We start from the raw sequence: 16486 nt of genomic DNA, 5'->3' as shown, positions 1-16486 counted from the left end.
AATCTCCAACTAGCATGACTGCCTCCTTTTTTATCTAGTTTGTAGCATTTGTCACTTTTGGAGAAAATAATAAATAAATTTTGCCTATAATCACAATGATTCACTGGCAAGACTGACTTTCTTGAAGATGATTTGAGGATTGACAGTTCAAGTATCTATGGAAATATAGTTTGCCATTAGCACAATCTTTGCAGGAAAGTCCAGATGTTGCTAGTAGATGATTGGTTATTGTTTTTTTTTTAAACTGTCTTTATGGGACCTGCAGCACTGTACTTTGATTTACCCTCTGTTCAAGACACAAGAAAACTAGAACAAATGGAGCAGATGTTTGGAAATAACATTTGTCTAAAACATATATATCATTTCCAACTTTTCAATTCCTACAGGTAAAATGCTAGAGTTTCCCAGTTACTGCTATGTAGGACATCAATTGTGCCAAGTGTCATGGATTTAATCTTTATAAGAGAGGTAGAAAGGTGAAAATCAAAGCTTTATATTTGAGGAAATGGAAGGAATTAAATTCCATTCATGTCAGGCTCTTTGGATCCAAGCCACTATCTTTCAATGAATTTCCTTGACAGAGGGCATCTATGCTTGAAATGTTGAACTTGTGTTTTTTTTTAAAACTGGTATTACATTACTATTATGAATGCTATCACAACCTCTACCATAAGTTGTGTATAGGAGAAAAGCTTTTAATAATTATTATTATGAGATCTCCTGACTACCAGAAACTTGCTAAAGATGTAAGTCTCTTTAGGCAGCAACTCTTGCACATGGTCTCGTGAGTCCAGCAGTAGTGAGCATTTGCCTATTTAGATGTATCATTTTATACATTACTTGCTAAACAGGGAATACATTTTAAATAAATCCTGTCGACAATATCAAAATTATGCTATATGACAGTGACATACACAGTATTATAACCTCCCTTTCTGTAAAAAAAATGCTCAGTGCAGTTGACAACTAATGTTATGTTAAAAACAGAAAAGCAAAATATAGGAGAAACATTTTAATCACAAGAACAAAAAATATATTCATTAGTTGAAAACCCAAGGCTGTCGTGAAAACCTAGCCCTTGGACAGATTCAGGCCATAACTGAGACAGAATTCCCATAGTGGGCAGTACTTCCCCCTGTGGGCAGTGGAAAGACCCAGGGGAGCAGTTAGGCAAAAGGCAGCAAAAGAGTGGGGGACTTCAGTCAAAATACTGGTGTGCAAGAATGTCAAAGGAAACCAGCAGCTTTAGGACCGTGGTGATGACCATGGAGATGAGGAGTTACAGTACATGGCAGCAGAAAAGAAGGTGCAGCAAAAAGGAGCTTTCACATTTGGGACCTTGCTTAAGCTTCATACGTTTTGCTGGGATTTAGCTGGCGGGCTGGAGCTGCAGTGCTGCTCCTGCTTTCTTTCACTGAATAGGCTGAGAAAAGAGGCAGCAGACGAAACCATTTTGTGTGTGGGGGGGGGACACAACTTGAAGCTGTGTGAGGAAGGTACATCTCTGGGGAAGGAAAGGGTGGAGTGTACAGGGTCAATTCTTCAAAAGAGCCCTTTGCCTTGCTTGCCTCTCTCAGAGTCCTTCCTCATCAGGGGGCGGGAGGGAGTGGGAAGCTGGCTGCACCCTTGTATACTCTGGTGAAGAAGAATTGAGAGTCCTTCCTCACTGGGGAGAAGCGTCTCCCTTTGCACTCGGTCACCCAGGGAGCAACAGAGCAGCCAGCCATCCTTTTGCTATAAAGAGGGCGCAGGTGAGAGGGAGGAGCAGGCTTGAGCCACTGCCGCATTCACAAACAAAAGGAGGAAGAGGAAGATGAGGCAGTGGCAAGCTGGGTGGGGCTGAGGTAGACACCACTGTCCAGTTGTTTGCTGCACAAATAGTAGACGTAATATTAAGAAATAGACATTGAGGGCACTAGGGTTGTCACCCAAGAGGAAAGAGGGCAGTAGGCCAAAAAAGTTTGGGGATCACTGATAGGACTATAAGAAATCCCCCCACCCAGTTCATTCAAAGCTTTAGGGAAAAGTCTCATGATATGAAGGTGACATCTAAAAGGAAAACTACCTAGCACTATATACAGTAACATCTAATTACCATTTACTTGATTATTTTATGTCTAGTTAACTATTCCATCTGTTTTTGTGAGCAGAATGAAAGGATAATACATACCACATAAGAAGACTCATTATAGTGAAATTAAAGTAATTCAATATTATATCCCTTATCCTTGTAATAAAGTGCAACATCTGACACTCATGTTCTGTTAGTTCTAAGATTTTTCCCCCCTCATAGCTTCCTATATTAATGAAACCAGAGCAAGCTGCCTACGCCTGCAGAAAGGTTATGTGCTGCTGAAGCAGAAGAAAACAGATCTTCATATAAAAATTTTGAGGCACAAATCTGAATTCTGTCACACATTTTGACTGCTACAAGCAGGACATCTTGTTCTTTGAAGTTCAATTAGTCATTTCCTTTTAACTGGTAGTTACCCAAATGAGACTAAATCATTCACATACCATCTGCTCCTGACATCTATGAGGACTACATCCAAGAATGCTAATTGAGTGTTGAGGCAATCCATTTTATTTCATTTTATAAACTCAGCTCACATGGAAAAAAGCGTAAGTGGGTATGAATAATACTCAAGTGTCCTAGACTCCTGCTCCCTTAGATAAAGCCACACAAAAAATACCATAGCTAATCGTTTACTTTAAAACTAAATGATTTTTTAAAAAAAAAGATTAAATGCAACATCCTCCTTCTTCCAAGTTGATTCCACCAACAAATATAAACACTGCATGAATCGCACTCTGCCCCCAATGCATGTAATAATTGCATCCTTGTCCTTTTTGAATGCTACTGGAATGACAGGGAAAGCAATTGTTTCCCATTCAGTAGTAAAATATTATATTGTTGCTGTTAACTGCCATTGAGTTGCCCCCAGCCCATGGCGACCCTGTGTCTGAAACACCTCCTGTCTTCCACTGCCCTGTTTAGATCCTGTAACTTCATGCCTATGTCTTCCTTAATTGAGTCCATCCATCTAGCAAGCGGTCTGCCTCTCCATTTCCCCCTACCTTTCCTAGCATGTTTATCTTTTCTAATGAGCCCTGCCAAAGTATGACAGTCTCAGTTTGATCATCTTGACGTCTAAGGATATTGCAGGCTCGATCTGTCCAAGTACCCATTTGTTTGTCTTTTTGGCTGTCCACGGTATCCTAAGCACTCTTCTCCAGCACCACTTCTCAGCTGAATTGATTTTCTTCTTATCTGCTTTCTTCACTGCCCAGCTCTTGCATCTGTACATGGTGGTGGGAAATACAATGGCTTGGACGATTCTAACTTTAGTGCTCAGTTGTATATCTTTACTCTTTAGGATCTTTTCTGGTTCTTTCATATGATAAGTTATTTTAAATCATTGTAAACCATCTAAAGTATGAGGGATATAAATCCCCACTCAAGCACAAACCTCACAGAATGATATTATGCCAGTCCCCATGAGACTGCCTAACAACAGCCTACAGGTCCCTTGGAGTGACAAAGTCTAGGAACTGTGTTGTTGCTTTTGCTAATGAATACTTTAAAAATAGATAAAGGGAAATAGGCTCTGCAGCATCACTGTGATTTTCTTTTGAAAAATATTAATTTAATTTTAATGTCACCTGGCCATAACACATGTACACACTTAAAACTGTAACGTCACTACCTTTGTCTCTCTAATTCTACTTAAATGTTTCACCTGTCAGGGACTGTCAGTTAACTCAACAGCCTGTCAATACATTGGCTAAAACAAACGTTTATTATTTATTAGGTATAACTCCTCCTGCCCCCTCCCATCCATATAGGTCACATACATGGAGCTCTCCTTTCCCCACCTTTGTTCTTACACCAACCAGGCTGAAACCAAGGTCACCACTGAATCATACATCTCAGTGAGTATTCAGACCTGGGTGTCCCAACTCCTTATCCCAATAAGCTAACCATTAAACCATACTTCAACGACATATTTACAAAGGAAAATGTACAAATGGACATCTGCAGATCAAAAGGTTTTCCCAGAGCTCAAAAACACCAATTTGCAACAAAGTAAAGGGCAGGTATGCACCAGTTGTTGTGCACAGGAGTAGCTTCTGTTACATTAAAGGCATGCATGTGTGTAAAGGGATTTTCTGGAATCTGGCATTATCTCAATTATAGTGTGCTGAACTGGAAGTCTGAGTGTAGTTTGGAAGTAAACCATAATAACAAACTACAATGAGAGAAGGGTGGCATGATTTTATGTTGCTTTGGTATCTAATCTGGGTCAACCAGCCTCTACAGATGCTTACGTAAAACTAGTATCAAAAGATGGAGAAATACAATGTACATAAACTGTAAACAGGAATTAATTAATTTAATAATTTGTTTTATTTATATACCACTATTCCAAAGATCATAGCGGTGAACAGCAAGTAAGCTAATTAAAAAACATCTTTTGATATCCATTTTTAACATGTCCTTATTTCTTTAAAAACATTTATATCCTAGCTTCCCACCTCTTCTGGAAGTAACTAACTCCAACTGAGCACAATGTAAAGATAGATAACAAAATAAACACAAAAGATAGATAGCAAAGGAAAACTATCATAGTTTTAGCACCAAGGTGTTCCTCTTCCCTTTAATTAACAGGACTCATACATTTGAACTGAACATACTGTAGAGAGGAAGAGGGCTGTTTTCCTTCAATGTGGAGTTCCAGATTTTTCTAGGATATTCACCCACACATGTGAATCAGTTTTATATAACAGTCCAGCATATAATTTGCATCCTACTCACAAGCCAATACTTTAGCATTAACATCTCTTCCATACTGCGGCTATTTAAAGAAGGAAAATTTAGTACGTTTTAAAATCTATAAGCAACCATTTCATTTGTATATCATTAATTACACTATGTAGTCCTAAATCAGTAACAAAAATGGCTTGTCCTGCAAGAATTAGGTATTTTCACCTAAAATAGAACCTTGAATGACTTGCACATGGCATGTTAAAGCTGAACCTGATTCCAATGAGAGGTACCAGACTGATAACAATACCAATTACAGCAATTCACAGGAAACCATAGAAATAGATAAAAGCACTAAAAGTGTCTGGCAGTGAGACAGACTGCTGAGACGTCAGTGAGACAGACTCATTTTCAATTTCAAATTAATCCTTTTATTATTGTAAAATAAGTCCAAGGTGGGTCTGCAAACCCAAATGAATTATGTTAATTGGTGAAAAGGTACTTTTTACTGTGTTTACAGTATGGCTAATCCACTGAAAACCAAATGGCCAAACTACCATTTCGAGTGGCAAGTGGCCCTCTGGACAGAATACCTCATGAAATAACAAATCTTAACCCGGAAGATGGGTGATAAAAAAGAAAGACCAGGGAAAGAGATAAGGATTAGGAGGAGAGTTAACATGGATTTGAGTTATGTTGGACATATACAGATTGGAGTTAACACTTGGATATTATGGTTTTTAGTGCACTTCTGCACAGACAGATTAGTGTACAACAGGTGGGGGAAAGAGAGTTGATGCTAGCTTTATTCTCAGTATTTTAACTTTACAAATCCCATTGATCTCAATAAATCCTGTAGTCTTGTTTCACTCCTCTTCTCCTCCACAATCCTCCTTCTTGTAGAAGGAAAGACATTTGTATCCAGGAGGAAGAGAAGGACAGGAGTGACTCAGAAACCTGGAGGATCTATTGATGTCAGCGGGGCACAAGAATAAGCCCAATGAGATATTTAGGGAGCTAGGTATGTTATCCTGTAGAAGAGAAGGTTAAGAGATGATATGATAGCCCTGTTTTAATATCTGAAGGACTGTCATATTGAGGAGAACCAAGAGCAATGGATTCAAACTACAGGAAAACAGATTCTAAGGGACGAAACAAACAGCCCTGATGGGGTGGCTTGGAGCCACCCCATTTAAGGTTGGCTTGGGGCTGCGGCAAACAGATGCACAGCGCCAATCTAGCCAGCTCCCACCCCAAATAGGATTTAAAAAATCCACTCCTATTTAGGGCAGAAAAAAGCTGCCTCTTTCACTGGTTCCATGGCACAAGGTGTGTAAATGGATAGCCCTTGTGGTCTCTGCCAACTCTATGATTCTATGCTAGCCCCCCCCCCCCCCGCCATTCTCATCACCAGCCTGTCCCATAACAGTTTCCCAGATAATCATATTAAAACCCTAACATTAAATGTTGTTGTTAGCCCTGATCCATGTTAAGTATTGTGCATTTGCAATGGAAATCCATCTCCTACTTGTTCTCCTTCCTCCAGCCAAGTCTATCTATGAAGAACTACGGAATGAAATTCTACACCTGCCCCCCACAATACTGCGATATACATGGCCTAGCATGGAAGAGAAAAAGGAGGAGGAGGATGACTAGAAAAATGAGCTTTACCATCACTACTTCCAAGCCACCTTGGTTGATAGTGAAGTTGTATACTAGTTAGTATTTTTAAAGAGATGTTTTAATCATTTAATGTTTTTTATTCTTTTTCTTATTTTATTTGACCCTACTATGTAAAGCACTATGCAAACTTTACAGCGCTCTTTAAATAAATGTTAAGAATAAAAAAGAAGAAGTTGTTCCCCTTTCCCCAATCCTTTGAAATAAAAGTTAAATTTCCCCAGTTTAACTGCTGCCCCTTTTCACAATCACTGTTCTCACTCCCCATGAGCACAAGGCCTGGGCACTCTTCCCTTTAGCTGAAATAAGGAAGTCCCAGTGTCAACACTGCTGCATGGACCCTAGGAACAAGACTGTTAGGTTCCCTAGTCACTATTATGAAGCTTGTCTCCTGAACTGGCTACATCCAAGAAGAGAAAATATAAAACACCATGGCAGCACCCTTGTGAACTTGTTGCAGCACCCTGGAGCACAGGACTGCACAGTTTGGGAATGACTGGGATAAATATTTCATTGTATAGTTACTTGGCTGGTGGTGTGGTGTTGTTATTTGCCTTCAAGTCATTTCTGACTTATGGTAAGCCTAAGGTGAATCTATCCCCCAAGGTCCCACAGTGGGGTTCCATGGCCTCCAGAGTCATAGGCCAAAACTCAAATCACAACACCGATACCTGATCCTAAATATAAGCCGGGCTCTATCAGTGTACTTCCATAAGAGAACTGCTTCTACCAGCATGCCTGGAAAACAATGCTTCATCCTCCTCATTGCATCCCTCCCATGCACCCCCAAAAACTGTTCCAGAGGGCCAGGGAACCCTCCAGAGCTACACTGCTGGCTGCAGAAGGGCTAGTGGAGGAGGCTCACCGCTCTGTTGTGCTGGCAGTATAGCATCAGCATAAAACTGGTTGTAGGTTATGTAGTGTAATTTCATGTCATTTAATTACATGTAACGTCAACTTAACATTTTTTGTGATGCCAATTTAGTTCTGCCTTTTTTTCCCTCCCCCACCTTGATATATACATCAGTGCTTCCTCATCGAAATACTTAAAGGGCACATATGAACAGAGCATTAATTATTTCCCCACAAGCTTTATTCAACCCAAAGACTGTTATGTATCGTTTTAAACACTTGTAATTTTTAAAATGTTTTCATCTCATTTTACTGTTTAGTATGTTTTTAACGCAAATTATTTTACTGATTTTAGGCTGTTCAACTTGTCTTAAAATTATTTGCAGTTCACCTTGAGAACTCTTGATATATGGTGTGACATAAATATTTTAATAAATAAAAATAAAACAAAATAAAACAGGTCTAAAGAGTAACAATTAATATTGGCAAAATGTTTCAGAGCCTTTGAATTTCAAGCACTAAATCAGTTTATTCCCCTTAGAATAGAACTGACAATTTCAGTACAACCTATGCTTAAAACAATTTTACCTGCCACCTCTTTTCAATGCAAACACAATTCCTTTCTTCTGAAAAGGAAGCAGCCTCATTTTTAGCCTTTCTGGAAGGTAAGATAGTTCTTCACCAACTTCCAAATCTGAACAAGACATTACATGTGTTTCTTGAAGAACACTTGCCATCTTCATCCTAATAAAAATGAAAGAAAATCTTATTTAATGATCCACATTTAGTATTCTCCATGACTTTCCAACAATTTTAAATCCTGAAAAAAATGGGTTTGTATCTTATTAGTTGCCTTGTGTCCCATTTTGGGAGAAAGGAGGGATAGTAATAAAATAAAATAAAATAGCTCCAATCTTACTGAGATGCTATATTAGCATAACAGTACTTTCATTAAGGTTGTATTTTTATTAGGTTTGTGCAAGTGCCATTTCTAATGCAGTCTAGTACACACAACAGCTCTCTGTCACACACTTTTAATGGTGGGAAGCTAACTGACCACTACACAGTGGATAAACGTAAAAGACGATGAAGCAAAGGAAAACAACATCAAAGAACTTATAAAATTCCAGCAAACTGTTTGTGTTCACCCTAAAGGCTGGATAGATAAGGAGGGAACTACAGTAAGTGATGGCTATGCAATGTGTAAGGGAAGCAAAGAGGTGCAGGTGGGGCTATGAAAACGGGAAAGAGTTAAAGTACAGAATTAATACACACACATGGAACCATCCCCTTCTCTGAATAGAGTGGCAAAAGGGAAGAGCTTAGTCCATCACAGGAGAACCTAAAAGAATTACCAACTCTCTCTACTCTCTTGACACTTCTTTGAGGGGAGGCACAAATGTTGTTGCCACCACTGTTTTCCCAGGCAGGCATTCAAAAAGGACAGAAATGGTGTCACAGCGGGAAAATAGCAGTAATGGCAAAGGAGCACCAAGAGTAAAGTAGAGGTGCTTCTTTTAGGTTCTCAAGGGACAGACTCTCCCCTTTTGCTGCTCAACACAAAGATGGTTCCTTTTTTGATATGAGTTAAGAAACAGTATTTATACTGATCCATGGATAGGTCAACCCAAGGTTGGGTTTTTGTTTTGTTTTTTGGACAATGTTTTGAATAAAATTTCTAGATTTATACATGAGTATAAACAATAAGCTGCAAAAGTAGAGAATTCATCAGATGGGAGTTGTTATTGTTGCATTCCTTCTAGTAGTTTCCAATTTACAGCAACCCTAAGGCAACCCTATCACAGGGTTGGTTTTTTGTTTGTTTTGTTTTGTTTGGGCAAGATTTGTTCAGAGTGGGTTTGCCTTCCTCTGAGGTTGAGAGAGAGTGACTTACCCAAGGTCAACTAGTGGGTTTCTATGACTGAGCTGGGATTTGATCCCTGGTCTTCGAAGTCGCAGCCCAATGCTCAAACCACAACACCACACTGGCTACAGTAACAAAGTTATCAAAATGACTTCACTTCAAAGTGTTGTGTAATCACATACAGTTAAATTGATTTTCTTATAAATATCTGTTACTTAAATGTATTCCTTTGTATAAGTAGCAATAAACATGCTAGACTGCCTTCTTAAGTACTTTTAATTCAACTTAAAAGTACAATTTAGATCTGAGCGAAGGCACATGTTGATATACAATGTTCTGTAAACAAGAAGTTATTTATTATTATTATTTACACAGCTAATCAATATTCTTAATACATTATAGAATAAATAGAATAAATAAGCTATATGCTTAAAACCAACAAGTTTATATTCTATTGAGACAAGGATAATGGAAGGAAGGGAATTAAACTTCTCAGAGTTCATAAGGCCTTCTGCAGTTTGGAAAATTACTTCAAAGAACAAAAACATACAAAAGCTATTCATACCTAACCAGCGGTAGGATGAAAACATGGATCCCAAGCATCTTCATATCTCTGCTCACTTATTGTGTGTGTGGGGGGGGGGGGGTTACCATGATATTCTATTTTTTTCTTCCTAAAAAGTAACTTTCCAAATTTTGGTTTTCTCATATCTCCTCCTCCATTTAATTACAGTATTTCCACTCATTCAGAGTCCTTTCAACCATGTACAGCTTGGAGGCCATTTTGAAATCCTTTTGGTAAATGCACGATGATTATGAGTTGATCAGTGCATTAATGCAGTGTGATGTTTCTTTTTTATAAACAGGGCATCCTTCTATTTAAAGGTCTAAACTCTAAAGGAACACGGTCCTATTTTCAGAGGGTGCTAAGAAGCACCAGGAACCTCAAAGTTGACTATCCAAAACTAGCCCATGCATAACAGACTCAACAAGGACACAGGTCACCTGCACACAGTATTCCCCAACTAAATGAGATATTGTATATTCTTCTCCAGTGACCCTACACTCAGTATCTTTCTGCTAATGCTCAGGAGATGTTTTCTACAATAGGTGATGGAAGTTGCACAGGTCCCCTCCATTGCAAACTTAGAGGACACTGCATTCAGGTATTCCACATACACTGACCAGACCTCTACATTTTTACCAAAATAGCCTACACACTGAGATCCAATTTTGCTTGAGAGTGTTATCTCGCCCCCTCCCCATTCATACACACACATACACACCTCCCCTACTTGAGGCTTGGACTCAGGGCTAGTCTTTATATGGAAAGGCCCTACATGTATAGCTGCACTGCAATTCCCATCAACACTAATATTCATAGGGATGACAGGAATACCAGCCATTCTTGCAGGGCCATAGACTTTCCCGCTTTATAACAAGGTCTGTAGCCTTAACACTATTTAATCTGGTCAGTCACAGGACCGCTTGTGGATACCAAAATCTGTGGTCCCATTATCCACAGTGGCATACTAAAATGGTATCACTTACATAAAATGGAAAAATCAAGCTTTGTTTTTTGGAATTTTAAACATATTTTCAAGCTGTGGATGGTTGAAAAAGTGGATAGGGAGGGCCAACTATATATAAGCCTCTGTAGAGGTATGCCCAGGTCCATTTTATGCTGAGGTCCATTTGATAATTCATAAGACTGAAACTGGGTGTAAATGGTAATTCCAGTAAAAAATGTGGTGCTTTGCAAGCAACTAAGGCTATATCCGCACTGCAGAAATAATCTAGTTTGACACCACTTTAACTGCTATGGCTCAATGTTATGGAATTCTAGGAATTGTAGTTTTGAGACATTTAGCCTTTTCTGTCAAAGAACCCTACAATTCCCAGAATGCCATAGCACTGAACCATGTCAGTTAAACCAGTGTGAAATTGGATTATTTCTGCAGTGCAGATGCAGCCTCAGATAGTTTCTCTTGTTTTTTATGGCTGTAGAAATTTAAAAAGGATTGATGTGTATACAGATGGAGTTAAATGTAGGAAGATAAGTAATGACTATAGTAATTTTAATTCATTCTTGAATGGTTTATCACTTCATTTAAGGATAAAACAGGATTTGGAGAACTATTAAATGATGTCAACTATTGTGGGAATACAGTTAAAGTGGCTTGGGAGGAGGTTCCCATTCTACTTCAACAACAGATTTAAGAAATTGTTTTGAGATTTCAGCATTTTCGTCCAACATCTAAAACTGCTATTAAAATGAACAAAATTACATTTATGGAATAATTGGGATAATATGTGTGGCAATGAAGGTGATGATAACAGAAAACAAAAGTTGTTGACAGAGGCAGATTATTAGGAAAGGGAAACATTTCAGTCTTGGTCTTCAAATTAGTACCATCACACTGTGGGAAAGGAAAAGACTAATCCCCAGATCTCCCACTCTAGGTTGATGGATGTTTTCTGGTCTGAAAGTGTTCACATATCAGGAAACCCACAGTAAATCTATTTCTGATGACTGGCCAGTTGCAGTACCTCTGGACTTGAACACAGAATTTCGAATGCAACATTTTTCTTTAAGTGCTGATGCTATATTATGTGATGCACAGTATCATCACATAATGATGTAATTATGGGGCAAAACAGAGTGCCCCAAAGGGGCATCATGAAGCCACCCTTGAGAAAGCCAGACTGGGACTGCAGCAACCATATGCTGCGGCCCCAATTCGCCTTTTTGCTGGCTCAAAAAGAAGCGGCAAATAGCTGCTCCTTTTTGTGCTGACAAAAAGCCAGCTTTTCCGCCCCACCGCAGACAGAAGTCGGCTTTCAGGCACTCCAGCAGCGTGTAAACATCGCACTACCAGTGTACATGGAAGTTGGCTCACGTGTGGGCAGCCGGGCAGCATGATGCCGGCTTCCAGGTGGTTTCAGAGCATGTGGCATCAAAACACCATGCCCTGAAGCTGCCCAGATGGCAGTGCAAAGGGGCAGTCTGTTTCACCCCTATGGCTACTATTTGTTGTAGCTAATTCAGAATGTGGCTTAGTGATGCAGACTGTAAACTGCACACTGCAGTGCTGGCAATTTTGCAGGTAAGATATTGTGAAATGGAAAGAGGAGTGGTATTCAGATTAAAACAAGGTGGTGAGGCCATACCTAATTTCCCTCCGCTCCCTCTCTCCTGCAGGATTGTAAAGCAGATACCAAAGTACTGTCTTCAGATGTAGCTATGTAATTATTTTGTTAAAGATAGACCTGCATAACTCAAGCAAAATGGAAGTCAAATGGCACCTTAGCCTCTTTGTTCTTGCTCCTGTATAATTTTAATATCTTGAGTGGCTTTTATCTAAATGCCTTAAACAACTATTTTTTCCCTTAAAAGTACTGACAAGTTTTGATGTGCATTTGAAAAAGGAATTCATTTTATATAAGTCTTTCTGCCAGAACCAAGGAGAGAAAGCAAAACTGTCCCAGAAAGTAAGAGAAATAAACGGGACTTACAACAGAATATTGAAGTGTCGTCTTGGTCTCTCAGAGGTATGTTGCTGCCTGCAGGCTCAAGCAGCCTGAAATAAGAATGTTGTAATTGTGTTGTGGTTAAATGGGATGGCCACCACTTAAATGCAATAAATCAGCTAGGTTCATAATTAATATGATCTAATTAAGGCAGAAAGTACACAGGGCTGCGTGGTTTCAGGAGCAACAAATTATTAAGCAGAGCATCAAGCTGCAGTGGTCTGGTATACATCTGGCAGAGATTGCCATATCAGCCAATCTGTGGGACATGTCCAAATGGTCCACTGGAGAAGTCCCCTGCATCTGCCCGGACTGCAGCTTTCCACCCACACTGTCTTCTGTCTAACCACCCCAATGTTTCCTTCCCCCCAATTTAGTTTGTACCCAGTGTCCCATCTTCCCTTCCATATATGCCTGTTATGACAGAGCTGTTAGAGCAATCATTAACACAGGTTAGCTAAGCAATAGTTCCTGAGACAAAGCAACAACTCATGAATTCTTGAGGGATTTGTCCTCCCACGAGACTTCCCTTGATATCTGGTGCAAGAACCATGCCGCATCTTGTACCAAGTCTTGCAGTGGTGTGATTCTCACCATCAAAAAACTTGGTCTTAGGCCTGCTCCAAGCTGCCTGCTGAGAGTGGCCTCCAACAACAGTGCCAGCTGTGATGGCTCAGTGCAACACTGTACTGTACCCTCTGCTATGGCATTGGGGGTATGACTTCTGTTCAGTCCTTGCTGAGCAGAGGGGGGAGGAAGGCGAATTTTCCCCCTGCTTCCCTTGCCCAACCACCTTTTCATGTGCTGCAAGGATCACGTTGTTTTTAAGTGTTGTCAAGTCAGCTTTGCTTTACAGCAACCTTATGAAGAGAGACCTTCAAATCACTCTATTATCAACAGCCTTGCTCAGGTCTTGTAGACTCAGGGCTGTAGCTTCCTTGATTGAGTCTATCTACCTGTAATGCTGTCTTCCAGTTTTCCTACTGTCTTCTACCTTACCAAGCACAATTGTTTTTTTCTAGTCAATCAGTCAGTCTTATCATGATAAGTCTCAGTTTAATCATCTCAGCTTTTAGGGAGAGTTCTGCACCACGTCTCAAATGAATTGTTTCCCTTACTAACAGATTTCTTCACTGTCCAGCTTTTACAACATTACATAGAAAGCAGAAATACAACAGCATTGATATTGGGATTCAGTTACATATCTTTATACTTTATACTTGCCCTTCCAAATCCTAGCCTTCTTCTGATTTCTTGATTGAAGTCCCAAATTTAATAGTGACTGAGCCAAGGTATAGAAAATATTTCACTATCTTGATGTTTTCATTGTATGCTATAAAATTATACGAATCATCTGTGGTCATTATTTTTCTTTTCTTGGGACTTTTTCACACGGGAGGAATGTATCACCATCCCGAAAGAAGAAGAAAGTGGGGCCAATTCAAAAATGCATAAAATTACGCACTAGCTCATCACACGCAAAGACAACACAGCGTCCATTCCAAAGAGAAAGCAGTGCAAATGTGAATGCATTCATCACATGAGCACATACCCATCGGCTTCTTCATTGCAAATTAGAATGTTTGCGCTGTGGTGCACAGAACATGCGGCTGACCAATCAGAAGGCAGCTGAAGACCAGCCAATAGGATGTGCGCTGGGACTTTTGAACATTTAGAGAAGAGAGACAGTTGGGATTTGGCAGTTGAGGGAACAGTTAAGTCCAAGGGAGGGCTGAGTTCCAGGAGTTCCTGAGGGAATAGTTAGTTAGGGCATGGGATCCTGAGAGTGAGGGTTCCAGGTAAAGAGAAGGACGGTTAGGGGTAGAGTCTGAGTGGGGAAGGGTTCCCTACAGTTTCACTTCCAGGACTCTGCGGGATAGTGTTAACTTTAAATTTAAGAGAGGAACTTAATAAAAGGATTGAAAATGGTGATTTAGCTAAAAAGTTATAAAACCAATGGTAACGATAACAAAGTAGAAAGTAACGCCCGGCCACAGCAGCGTGCAGGAGTCGTGGGGTGCGAGTGGCGAGCCCTCAAAGACAGCCTGGGACCACGAACTCCCTCCCAGCAATGGCAGTGCCCAGGAGTGGCGGGGCGCAAGTGGCGAGCCTTCAAAGACCGCCTGGAACCACCAACTCCCTCCTGGAAGCGGCGGCTCGCAGGAGTGGCAGGGCGCGAGTGGAAAGCCGTCAAAGACCGCATGGGACCACCAACTCCTTCCCGGCAGCAGCGGCATGCAGGAGTGGCGGGGCGCGAGTGGCGAACCTTCAAAGACCGCCTGGGATCACCAACTCCTTCCCAGTAGCGGTGGTGCCCAGGAGTGGCAGGGTGTGAGTGGCGAGCCTTCAAAGACCGCCTGGGGCCACCAACTCCCTCCCGGCAGCGGCGGCATGCAGGAGTGGCGAGGCGCGAGTGGCGAGCCGTCAAAGACCCCCTGGCACCACCAACTCCCTCCCGGCAGTGGTGGTGCGCAGGAGAGGGGGGGCGTGAGTGCCGAGCCCACAAAGACCACCTGGGACCACCAACTCCCTCCCGGCAGCGGCGGCACACAGGAGAGGCGGGGCACGAGTGGCGAGTCTTCAAAGACCGCCTGGGACCACCAACTCCCTCCCGGCAGCGGCGGCACGCAGGAGTGGCGCGGTGCGACTGGCGAGCCATCAAAGACCGCCTGGGACCACCAACTCCTTCCCGGCAGCGGTGGCGCCCAGGAGTGGCAGGCGCGCAAGTGGCGAGCCTTCAAAGACCGCCTGGAACCACCAACTCCCTCCCGGCAGCTGCGGCGCCCAGAAGTGGCGGGTCGCGAGTGCCGAGCCCACAAAGACCGCCTGGGACCACCTGTCAGGATTTGAAGGGTTAAAACACAGCACACAGGGAAATGTTTGATGTGTGTGTGTGTGTGTTTGGCCATGAGCATTCAGCACAGTGGCAAGGCTGATGGATGCTCATTGGGCCAAGGACACTTCAATATCCAAGTGCACGTAGCCATGGATGATGAAACCATGTGTCTGGGTTGCACAGGAGACACATGACATGGCTACACACATGAACTCACTGGGTTTGGGAGACCACATGGTCTGGAGACTATATAAACCCAGGGGTTGCAAGGGTGTGGTGTGGGTTTGAAGTAGGAGTTGGATTGGTATGTTTTGGAGATTAGAGATCTAGTATTGTATAATAGCACTGTGAATAAAGAGCACTTTGGGGACTTTTGTTTCTCTGGTGGTTTATCAGAAGAAGCTACAGCATCGGTTTGCTGTGTGTCCCTGTTGCTGCAGTTCCTGGAAAACATCCAGTTGCTGTCATCCCAATAGGACTCTGGGAGCCACGCTTCGGCTTCTGGAAATTTGCCAGCTCTGCTCCAAGGGTCTGATTTAACCCCAGGACTCGTTTGAGTTGCTGACAAGGGTTGTTCGACCCCAGCAGTTGCGCTGACACCACCAACTCCCTCCCGGCAGCGGTGGCTCGCAGGAGTGGCAGGGCGCGAGTGGCAAGCCGTCAAAGACCGCCTGGGACCACCAACTCCTTCCTGGCCGGCTACGGCGTGCAGGAGTGGCGGGGCGCGAGTGGTGAGCCGTCAAAGACCCCCTGGGACCACCAACTCCCTCCTGGCAGCTGCGGCTCCCAGGAGTGGCGGGTCGCGAGTGCCGAGCCCACAAAGACCGCCTGGGACCACCAACTCCCTCCCGGCAGAGGCGGCTCGCAGCAGTGGCAGGGCACGAGTGGCAAGCCGTCAAAGACCCCCTGGGACCACCAACTCCCTCCCGGCAGCTGTGGCTAGGAGTGGAGGGTCGCG

The 16486-nt window shown here is 42.1% G+C and overlaps 1 protein-coding gene across 3 annotated transcripts in view; it reads right to left on the bottom strand.

The window, feature by feature from the left end:
- Nucleotides 1–16486, bottom strand: part of ZRANB3 (zinc finger RANBP2-type containing 3) — a 105901-nt gene that overhangs the window by 49420 nt on the left and 39995 nt on the right. For 2 of the 3 annotated variants that reach the window (XM_089520124.1, XM_089520125.1), the window contains exons 2-3: nt 12678–12742; nt 7886–8041 (exon numbers count right to left, since the gene is read on the bottom strand). In XM_089520124.1, the coding sequence (XP_089376250.1) occupies nt 7886–8040 (155 nt within the window). In that variant the 5' untranslated portion in view covers nt 8041; nt 12678–12742. Of the gene's footprint in view, nt 1–7885; nt 8042–12677; nt 12743–16486 lie in introns of those variants that run through there. The other variant, XM_089520127.1, reaches the window with a different exon arrangement.

Source organism: Sceloporus occidentalis, unplaced genomic scaffold (assembly GCF_023333645.1).
Source record: "Sceloporus occidentalis isolate IW3139 unplaced genomic scaffold, rSceOcc1.0.p SCAF_4, whole genome shotgun sequence".
In the NCBI taxonomy this organism is placed as follows: Eukaryota; Metazoa; Chordata; class Lepidosauria; order Squamata; family Phrynosomatidae; genus Sceloporus; species Sceloporus occidentalis.
Note: the sequence above shows the minus strand (reverse complement) of the source record. Positions and strands in the feature narration are given on the sequence as shown.